General features: G+C 42.0%; 1 protein-coding gene across 1 annotated transcript in view; it reads right to left on the bottom strand.

Moving 5' to 3' along the window:
* The window catches only part of LOC137888442 (mitogen-activated protein kinase kinase kinase kinase 3-like), a 30,602-nt gene extending 20,380 nt beyond the window's left edge, over window positions 1-10,222 (bottom strand). The window contains 1 exon segment of the mRNA XM_068731844.1: window positions 10,127-10,222. Coding sequence (XP_068587945.1) covers window positions 10,127-10,222 — 96 coding nt within the window.
* Window positions 10,223-12,081: the final 1,859 nt, after the last annotated feature.

Here is a 12,081-nt window from a genome sequence, read left to right on the forward strand (position 1 = left end):
ATGAGGAGAGACTTTCAGCAGAGACGTGAAGTGCTTCTTTCAGGACAAAGAATGTGAAGGCATGTGTGTGTGTGTGTGTGTGTGTGTGTGTGTGTGTGTGTGTGTGTGTGTGTGTGTGTGTGTGTGTGTGTGTGTGTGTGTGTGTGAGAATGAGGGACAGAAACACTTTGAGTTAACTGATAAACCAGATCTTCAGAAACAGAACCCTCTCTACCCGGATCCGGGCCTCATGTTTAGTCAACAACAGAGAGAAAAACATGACGTTTATTATTATTATTATTATTATTATGGTCTGTTCACATAATGAAGCCTCCGTTCATTTAAATATTATCACATCTCCTGAATAAAACAATAATATAAAGACGTTTCATCACTAGTCTGGTTTTTATACATTTTATATTAAAATATCGCCGGACGTAGTTAATGACCTTATTGCAAACATTGACTATAAATCATTGTGTGAAACAAAATGAACAAATATTAAATAATTATTACATATATTGCCTATGAACTGTATTCTAGAGAAAACTTGATTTCAGGTCAGTCGTGTGAATCTAAATAATAGAGAATACATTCCAGACTTGACGCCACATCAGAAACTTCCTGTTTCCACGGAGCGATTTTACTTCAAAATAAAAGCACACCACCTCGCAGTGCCACGCAAACAATATCAGGACATTCTGATGTGGAATTTCAAAATGAAAGCCCTCAAAAATAAGAGTTTACCTCTTAATTCAGATCAGTTTACTAGACTGATCACTCTGGTATGATCAAAGGGTTAAATGTAGTTATGTTACTTTAGAGACGATATGAACATATTTAGGTTTATATCTTATATCACAGTATGACGTAAACATATCAATAATTATTATTTGTAAGTCACATCACCCGGCCTTAATTACAATACATTGAAAATCAAGTCTCTGTCATCTTGATGTGACCGTTTCTATTTCTATTCTCAGCTGTTTTCACTGAATTCATCTCCATAAAAACAGGACTTCACTAATAATAAATCAATGCCTCCTTCATTCAAATCTTCTTGGCTGATCTATAAATATATTTTCTTCCCAGCATGCACAAACATTGTTGTAATTTTTCGTAAATGGAAACTTCTGTTCCCGATCGGCTGTTTCCTGGATATATATATTTATATTGTCTTTGTCTCCAGGCAACGTTAAAAACATGGCCGACACTCGCTGACATGGAGGAACTATGACCGTGAAGAGCTAAAGAGCTCTCTCTGTTCGTTCTCTCCTCGACGGTGAGGACCGAGGAGACTCCTTCTTCCTCTACTGTTCACTAGATGACAGTCAGAAGGAAAGAGAAGCTTGACTTCAGCTTAAAGTACGTAACACAGTTCACTCGCTCGCTCACTCACTCGCTCACTCACTCGCTCACTCACTCACTCGCTCGCTCACTCACTCACTCACTCCAAACCAGACAATGGAAACGTGAAGAGTTCACCATCTGAGACCGATCGACTCATCTTCAACCTCTCTGAGCTTCTAAGTGTAATATTTAAAATAACACAACAGCACATTCAGAAGGAGGAGGAGAAGGAGAAAGAGGAAGGAAGAGAAAGAGGAAGGAGGAGGAGAAGAAAGAGAAGAAGGAAGGAGACAAAGGAGAAGAAAGGAGGAGATGAAGAAAGAGGAAAGAAGGAAGGAGGAGAAGAAAGAGGAAAAGAAGGAAGGAGGAGGAGAAGGATGAGAAGGAGAAGAAAGGAGGAGATGAAAGAAAGAGGAAAAGAAGGAAGGAGGAGGAGAAGAAGGATGAGAAGGAGAAGGAAGGAGGAGATGAAGAAAGAGGAAAAGAAGGAAGGAGGAGAAGGATGAGAAGGAGAAGGAAGGAGGAGAAAGAGGAGGAGAAGGAGTAGAAAGAGAAGGAGATAGAGAAGGAGGAGGAGAAGGAATGAGGAGAAAGAGGAGAAGGAGTAGAAAGAGAAGGAGATAGAGGAGGAGATGGAGGAGAAGAAGGAGAAGGAGAAAGAGGAAGAGAAGGAGGAGAAAGAGAAGGAGAAGAAAGAGGAAGAGAAGGAGGAGAAAGAGGAGAAGGAGAATAAAGAGGAGAAGAGGTTTCAATCTCAGACCACACAGAACAAGACGTATTATTCTCTATATGTATATGTAATATATATGTAATATATATATATGTATATGTATATATATATATATATATATATATATACACATATATATATACATATATATATATATATATGTGTATATATATATATACACATATATATATATACACATATATATATGTGTGTATATATATATATATACATATATATATACACACATTTGACAAAACGAAGGAGCAAATGACTCAAACACTGATTTAACTAATGATCAAAGAGAGAAACCACTGAAAGACGTTTCTCATCATTTTAAATATTTAAATGTTGTAAAAACTAAAAAGTTGATCTGCTCATTCAACACAAACACCTCTATTAGTGTGTGTGTGTGTGTGTGTGTGTGTGTGTGTGTGGTGTGTGTGTGTGTGCGTCACACACTCAGGATGGTCAGCTCAGTGTGGCATTTCACTCTCCCCCCCTCTGACCGTGATAATCAGAGCTCAGCTTGATCTGTGAACCTGCAGCTACAGACGAGGTCTTCACTGATGTCCCTGTTCTTCACTGCAGCTCTGACAGACTCTCTCCACTAACAGTTCATCCCGTGTGGATGTAGACGAGACGGAAGACGAGCTAACCACAGCTAGCACCTGAAGCTAATCCACTACCCAGCATGCTCCTGGATGTCCGACGTTCAATCCGATGCGAGTTCTAATATCTGCGGACATGAGCAGGTCTGGGTTTTGAAACTTGTCACTAATCCTGCAGCCTCCTGCTGAGCGTTGAGTCCATAATACATAAAAAGATCTTTCAGAGAGATGCTATGTTTCTAACATGTGAGCTCCCAATCACAACCAGGCTTCTCTGATCTTTAACATTACTGATGTACTACTTCATGCACTAAGTCCTTCTGCTGGTCTCCTACTCCCTCATTGACACAATGACACACGTACTGATGTGCATTACACGGTATTTAACTGTGTTATTATCATGTAAAAACATCTGTACTACAAACTGACGTTATTCACTTCAGATGGAATATTATGGGCTAAATGTTTAGACTGATGAACTACTGAGGGATCGGCTTGTTGCAAAAATTATCCGAAATTGAGTATTTTGTTCTGGTCAACATAGTGGAGGTTTGTTTTCCATAAAGCTCAGTGTTAACAGCTTAACCATTAACAACACATGGCCTCAGGAGGGGAACAGGTGAGGCGGCAAGCGTGTTTAATTATCACACCTGTCACACACACACACACACACACACACACACACACACACACACACACGCTTTTCCCTCACAGCTTCCTAATCCGTCAGTATTGAAACCCTTTCATCCAGTTTGAGAGAACTTGATCTCATCACTCGACTCTTTGAAACGTTCTCTACTAGTTCGACACATCTTCGGACAGATGTTCCTCTGATATCTCACCAAAAAGTTACTCCTCAATTCCCGTGCGTTTTACTACGAAAGGTCCAATAATTTCCGCTCTTTACGTGAAGACAGTACTTTCAAAATAAAACGTCCGTCTTGACAGGAAACTCAGTTGCGTTTAGGAAACAAAACCGCTGAGTGAGGTCTATGAGAAGATCGTTGATTAGGTTAAAATAACGACAGACGTGTGGTTGATACGAATGCTGGGTGAGAAATGTTTTGAGAAAATTCTTGAAACTTTTTTTTTTTTTTTGTCTCAAAGTTACATGTTAGACGAGATGAATAGTGACCTGTATTTAGTGTGAGCCTGTGAAGTGACATAACACACACTTCACACACTCCTGCTACGCACGCACGCACACACACACACACACACACACACACACACACACACACACACACACACACACACACACCACACACACACACACACCGAGCTAATAACACGAACATTCGTGCCACCATTGACAATGTTTCCTCAGATGGTATTAAATTGAATATTTAGTCCCAGCAGGTTCTTACACTCCGTACTCTCCATCACATGAGCACACACTCTATAGAAGAATAGGATTTGACCCGTTCAGCACCAAGGTGCTGATAAAAAAAAAACAAGCCTGAAAGACGTAACCCCTCCACGGTTACTTAGTGATGAGCCAGCTGTTAAGTGACGTATAACTCTCGTCATTGTAGAGTAAAGCACTCCCAATGAAAACGCTCAACAACGCATCAACTAGAACCTCAAAGCTTCATGTGTTAAAGCTGCATTCTCTCTAGTGTCCACCAGGGGGCGACTCCTCTGGTTGTATAGAAGTCTAGTCTAAAATGACTCTACTTCTCTCTTGATTTATTCCCTCAGTAAACATTGTAAACATGAGTTTATGGTCTCAATCTCTAATTTCAAGTCTTCTTCAATACAGCATGATGTTCATTTAGTACATTAAAAAAAAGCCAAGATGGCGACGGCTAAATTGGCAAACTCGAGGCTTCAAAACATCAGTCCACAAACCAATGGCTGACGTCACCATGACTACGTCCACTTCTCATATACGGTCTGTGTACGCTACCGGTAACTGACTCCTAACGGTAAAATACGGTGCACCGATCGGCCGTTTGGCTTCGTATCAAACTGGTTTGACGATTTTTTTGTAAAAACAACCTCCGGTACTGTCATGGCGATGCAAAAGAATTCATAATAAATCCATATTAATTAGTGGCCGTGCCTTTTGTTTTCACAGAGGCCTTTCATAGCAGCTTAAACGTTGCCTGGTTAAGAGGAATTTAATGAACCAGACCCTGATGATTGACAGAAGCAGCTCCTCTAAACCCGCTGAGTAAAAACCTGCTGAGTGGAGGTTTTCCTCTTTAAATGCAGCAACTTAAAGCTGTAAATACATGTGTGTGTGTGTGTGTGTGTGTGTGTGTGTGTGTGTGTGTGTGTGTGTGTGTGTGTGTGTGTGTGTGTGTGTGTGTGTGTTTGCTTCACCTGTCTCACCACTATTCCCTTTGTGCTGACCCACCCTGCAGTGAAGTGTCGCACCATTCACTCTCTAAACCAACAGGCGTTTAGATATAATCACTGTGTCAACATAGGCTTCAGTATCTTATATTAAACTCGATTAACGAGGTTCGGCTGCTCTTTAAATAGCTGGTTGAGCCCCGGTTTAAGATGAGGCTTGGTCTCATAGTTAAAGACACAGGAGGCGGACCTGTCGGTACTCGGTCTGTGCAGAGGAATGACAAAACATTTCATCATCTCAACATCTGTAGGACACATTAGACTGCACCAACGCTGGACCTTCTTTTTTATTGTCTCCGTGTCATTAACTACTGTTAGTTAGTTATTACTGTTAATTGCGACGCTGCAGCCGTTTGTGCATGTGTGTGTGTGTGTGTGTGTGTTGTGCTGCAGGCTGCTGTACTACTGTGAAACAATAGGACATGAACACACACACACACACACACACACACACACACACACACACACACACACACACACACACACACACACACACACACACACACACACACACACACAAGGAGGAAGTAAAGATTCCTGCATTCCTGGACCATGGCTTCCCAGCTGTGACACACACACACACACACACACACACACACACACACACACACAGTCACCACATGTATCACTGTTAACCACATCATTCTTGCATTAAATACATTAGAAGTGTAAATTAGCACACAAAAAAAGTCACTTAACATTGCTTCATTTCTTGTCTTAAAGATTTCAATGCATTTTAAAAAGGGATTTAAACGAGAACTTCCTCCCACAGTATTGTCAAATGTACCGTGTTATGGCGTTATTGTTATTTGTACTGTTTACATGCCATAAATAAGCAGGTCAGATGTGGGATAGTCGACTTCCTGTGCTTTTAAACTCACTCAAAAACAGTACAAAAAATAAAAAAGTGAGCAGGCATAACCAAAGCCTGGTAGCATTGCTTCCCCTCCTTTACGTGAGACGCCCATTACACCCAGATGTCTGGCGCGTAATTGCCACCGATATTGATTCGTCACGAACTGATCTCTATCTCCGCCGAAGGCCATCGTCTGCCTCCACTTCCTCAATCAGAGCCACCGTCACCTCGAGAAGAAGAAAAACGAGGCCAGTCGTCCCATTTCAACAACCCAAATGAGTCAGATCCCGTGTGTTGGTAAATACTCGGAACCCACGGAGCAGGTTTTCACGGCTGTATTAAGCCGATACTGGTATTTAGTCTAAATGACCAGGTATGGCTGGAAGAGAAGAGCGTCGTCTCGTCTCCACAAGTAAATACAAACGCTCTGCTTCACATCATCTTAGAGAAAGCCTGCTTCATCAAAGTGGGATAGTTCGCTTTGGGTTTTGGTGCATCACACACACACACACACCTCTCAGGCGGGTAAACAGAAGCATGCTGACGTCATGCTACAGGAATTCTCAGAATAAACCACAAACGAAGCGAAGTGCGGCTTGACGTGGGTTTAAAATATTGGAAATCCTTCCTCGCTGCCACCTCTAATACAAGAGGAGCGGTATAAATATGGACACGCAGCTAATGACTTGTGTTAAAGAGCTGTGAACACGTCTGGTATGCGTTGTTTACACTGGACTGTATGATGAGAAGTATTTCAGGAATCATTCTGGGAGTGCGAGTACAATCAATACACTGTGAAACACTGATATACGACACAACCCTAAATGCTCCATTTTCTTTTGTTTTTTTTACCAGACAGCCTCGGGGGCCGTCTGTGGAACTCAACCCGGCCTCACCCTAAAGATATAGGTGAGCTATTTAACTCTCTGGCGAGGTAAGGCTTGACAGCAACAGTTGCCATTTTGGGAAACTGGCAACTAGTTATTGCCCGTTGGCTGCTTTCAGTGGCAACCAAAAATAAGGATAACGAACAGCCAAACGTGCAGCCCCAAAATGTGTGCGTGAAAAGGGATCTGTGAAGAACCAGACAACAGCGGCACTGCTGGTGTTTCGTAGACCAGGAATCGAGGGTGAGAGGGAAGACTTCGCTAGCTGCTAAGCTAAAGAACGGCAGCTAACGTTAGCAGAACGGAATAGCGTGTAAACGGAGGGAGAGAGAGCTATGAATGCTCTATGAAAACTAGCTGTGCTGTGCTAGAGCAGCTACAGCTACACTACCAGGCGGCAACCTCCGGTTCTGAAAAGTGAAGCCGATGCTTCATGTGTTAAAGCTGCATTCTCTCTAGTGACCACCAGGGGGCGACTCCTCTGGTTGTATAGAAGTCTAGTCTAAAATGACTCTACTTCTCTCTTGATTTATTCCCTCAGTAAACATTGTAAACATGAGTTTATGGTCTCAATCTCTAGTTTCAAGTCTTCTTCAATACAGCATGATGTTCATTTAGTACATTATGGTCCATTTAGAGTCAAACAGACCATAAAGCAGGGGATGCGTTAGGGGCGGGGCTACACAGTGATTGACAGGTCGAAAACAAGGCTTCAAAACATCAGTTCAGCTTTGTTGACCAGGCATCAACAAAGCTGATGCCTGGTTGCCGGTCAGTGTTGAGCCGTGTCAGGATTCAGTCGAACCGAATCTTGTCGTGGTCTCGTGGTTCAGGAGGCCGGTCTTGCTATCAGCCGATCATCTTCCTCCTTCCTTGTTCTCTAAAGAGGCTTCAAACAGAGACTAGAAAACAAGCTAGCTGGAGCTCACACTTTGTTTCCTGCTCAGACATTCCTATCAAGCCACAGGTTTTATACAGAGCGATAGAACCTAATATAGGCATCAATGAGGTTTACCAAGTGTCCTGGTGATGAGAAGGACATCCTTTAATCCAGAGGTTTCAGGTTTGAGCCCCAAAGTGTCCTTCAACAAAAACCCTGTCAGCTACATAATGATTAAAGCACTCAGTGTGTGTCAAACTTTAGGAATGGAGGCATCAACTCTCCAGTCTTTAGCGTTAAATGTATATATTCCTGCATTTACCACAAAGAGCTTAACCAAACATCACAGAGTCCTATTACAGTGTTTAATGAACGCCCAGTCGGCCAAAAGCCTCGCCCTCACACAGCGGTGAAATCAAATACCTCAGCGGAGCGACTGCAGAACAAACGACTCAGAGTTTAGAGGTTTATCTCACATAACCTGATCAAATCTACCGATAAAGAAAAAACATAATATCTCCAAACCCATCCAGATTGAGGCATTAATGAGATCTTATCAATTGTTTTTCATTCTTAGTAATGTGCTTATAGATTAGATTACAGTCATTTAAGAGACGCTTTTATCCAAAGCGACTTACAATTCAGTATCTATCTAAACACCGAAGACGCAGCTACGGGAGCAAGTTTGGGGTTAAGTGTCTTGCTCAAGGACACATTGACATGAGACTAGCAGAGCTGGAGATTGAACCACCGATCCTCTGATTGAAGGACGGCCCTGCTCTCCACTGAGCCACGGTCACCCCTATACTCCACTCTGTACTCCACCTCAATACTCCACTCTATACTCCACCCCCATACTCCACTCTATACTCCACTCCTACACTCCACTCTATACGCCACTCCTGTACGCCACTCCTGTACTCCACTCTATGCTCCACTCTATACGCCACTCTATGCTCCACTCTATGCTCCACACGCCACTCTATACTCCACTCCTATGCTCCACTCCTGTACTCCACTACTATACTCCACTACTATACTCCACTCTATGCTCCACTCTATGCTCCACTCTATGCTCCACACGCCACTCTATACTCCACTCCTGTACTCCACTACTATGCTCCACTCTATGCTCCACACGCCACTCTATACTCCACTCCTGTACTCCACTCTGTACTCCACTACATACTCCACTCCTGTACTCCACTCTGTACTCCACTCTGTACTCCACTCTGTACTCCACTACTATACTCCACTCTATGCTCCACTCCACTCTCCACTCTATACTCCACACTCCACTCCTGTACTCCACTCTGTGACTTCTGAAGTGCAATGATTATACCTGTGTCTTGGTGTCCTCGTATTGTATTTAGTTTTTTGTTGCTATATGGACTCATGTCCCATTAAATGATCTGTTTTCTGAAAACATATATATGATGTCTGCTAGCAGCACAGGGCCCAGATAAAATGTTATTAACATAACAGCGATAAAAACAACATGAATCAGACAATAAACATCACAGTTTACTTAATAGATGTGAATAGTTCTACTGGTGTTATAACGTGAATAGTAACTATGAGAGGTGTTGAAATGTTGTTGTTGTAGCTTAGCTTTAGTACTTTAGCATAAACTGGGTTTCTAGACAGACAGCTGTCAGTCTGTCGCTCTCTCTCTCTCTCTCTCTCTGTCTGTCTGTCTCTCTGTGTCTCTCTCTCGCTCTGTCTGTCTCTCTCTCGCTCTGTCTGTCTGTCTGTGTCTCTCTGTCCATCTGTCTGTCTCTGTCTCTCTCTCTCTATCCGTCTGTCTCTCTCTCTCCGTCAGTCTGTCTCTCTCTGTCCGTCTCTCTCTATGTCTGTCTGTCTCTGTGTCTCTCTCTGTCTGTCTGTCTGTGCCTGTCTCTTCTCTCTCTCTCTCCCTGTCTGTCTGTGTCTCTCTCTGTGTGTGTCTCTCGCTCTCTGTCAGTTTCTCTCTCTCTGTCTGTCTCTCTCTGTGTCTCTTTCTCTGTCTGTCTGTGCCTGTCTCTTCTCTCTCTCTCCCTCGCCCTGTCTGTCTGTGTCTGTGTCTCTGTGTGTGTGTGTGTGTGTGTGTGTGTGTGTGTGTGTGTGTGTGTCTCTCTCTCTGTGTCTCTTTCTCTGACAGTTTTAACTAATTCAGCTCAAAGCCCCACAACAGTACGATATAATATGTTGCCTGTGCTTCGGTTTGTGGCAGCAAAAATCGCCGCTTCTTTGTCAATTTGTCACACAAACAGCCTAAAAAAGCCTGGTTAGCTTCTAGATGCTAGCAGGTTATCTGCGTCCGTTCTCGGACAGCTAGCTGACTAGCTAGCTAGCGACAACTGTAGCTAAAAACAACACAAAATCAAGGCATGAGAAACAAGCTCACGGCGGTCACACGGCTTGTTTTCTACCGTCATGGTAGCTGTGCACGTCTGACCGCCGTGTGTCCGATAATGGACCTCTGTGGCCCCCCACCTTGTACACATCTCCGTATGTGCCGCTTCCGATCCGCTGGATCAGCTCGAAATCCTCCTGCGGATTCCTCCGCGACAGGTCGACACTGGAGTTCATCATTTTACAACAACTGGTACGGTTTACGGCGCAGATCGCGCGCGTTTCTTTTTAGACGAAACCACCCAAATAACGTGCGGAAATATGGGATATTTCTTAAAGAAAAAAACAACAACAATACGGCGTCAGAGAATCCCAGCCCGAGTCCACTGTAGCTCCAACATGGCTGCCACACTGCGCATTGAGCATGCGCAGTGGACATCATGGCGTAGCCGCTGAAGTGCGAGTCTTGACACAAGGAGAGATGGATTTAAGATTAATATATTTTATATGTATTTATCTCTGTTATGTTTGTTTATTTGTATTTTATTCTTTAAATTGTGCAAAATAAATAAACTAAACTACGGTGTTTTTATTTGACCTTTTTTTAATAAAGACATTTGGGGATAAAATATTACGAATCAATCACGTTAAATTATTAGGGTCAAATAAAAACACCTTAGTTTAGTTTATTTATTTTGCACAATTTAAAAACAATACAATAAAAACAATACATCATGGCGTAGCTGCTGAAGTGCGAGTCTTGACCATGGAGAGATAATAATAATAATATTAATCATAAATAATAATACATTTTAGTTGTATTGCGCTTTAAAAGGTACTCAAAGACACTTTACATGGTAAATAACAGTAACAATAAAAGTAATTACAATAAAAACAAACTAGATGACATCATAACGGTAAGGAACAACACGAAAAAATGATGGAGCTAATTTAAATTTGTTTTTTTAATAAAGAAATTTGGTGATTAAACTACAGAATACTGCAAAGAATACAAATCAATTACGTTAATTTATTTTTGAAAAAAAAGGTCTAATAAAAACACCTTAGTTTAGTTTACTTATATATTTTTTGCAAATTTCCCCTTGCAGAATTAATAAAGTATCTATCTTTTGCACAATTCAAGCAATAAAATAAAAATAAAGAAACATAACAGACATAAATAATATCTCAGTGCAGGAAGAGGCAAAAAGCCAACTGGGCTTATTTGAAGCCTCAACCTATATAATATTAAAGTATTACAATATTACAGAGAACATAAAATGAATATGCATAAGACTACGGAATCATATGACTAACAAGACGTTTTTACTATAAACCTTACGTTTGGTTTAAACCCGTATTGATCAATGTCAGCTCGATTGGGTCCATACACTGACTGTCGGTTTCTAATCTGCAGAGGCAGCAAAAAAAAAAAAACTACATAAAAACACAATATAAGCCCTGCGTGGCCTCGTCTGGCCCCGCTGTATGAAAGTGGGCTAAGCGGGGCTAAACAGAGGCAGATGGCAACATTGTGATGGGGTCTGTGTTACAGGGAGAACTGAAGTCCCATGACAGGATAAGGATGGTGATATTCTATATTTATGACCAACAAAAGACCCAAACAAACAATGATTTGATGCTAGGAAGAGTAATCTGTGTGGCAAGAGTCTGTTTTAGCGTATTCTTCTGCGCAGTAGGCCTAAAACACTCTTAAAATCACATCGTGAGCCGCACAGTTGCACCGTGTCGTGGCGGTGACATGTTCCTTCTGTACATTTGCTAAAGACTACAGCCGCCAGAGCCCCTCTTTATGCGTGAAACTACATATTTGCATGTTCATTAGCTTTGGAGTTTGAGGAACACGGCTGGTTTCTGGTCTTTTGATGGAATTTGTTGACAATACAAAGAACAGAATAACTCCATGAGAATAATCCACTCGGCAGGGTTCATTCAAACGCAGTTGAGATTAAATGAAATGAAGGACAGGAAGATGCATGAGGGGATTACTGGACAGGCTGACCGGGTGCTTCACCTATTACATGTTACTCAAAGAGACACGAAAAGACAACAAAGAGACGCAAAACAGCGGCAAA

Source organism: Cebidichthys violaceus, unplaced genomic scaffold, assembly GCF_023349555.1.
Source record: "Cebidichthys violaceus isolate CVI_PGR_0920_01 unplaced genomic scaffold, fCebVio1.0.p SCAF_54, whole genome shotgun sequence".
Classification (NCBI taxonomy): Eukaryota; Metazoa; Chordata; class Actinopteri; order Perciformes; family Stichaeidae; genus Cebidichthys; species Cebidichthys violaceus.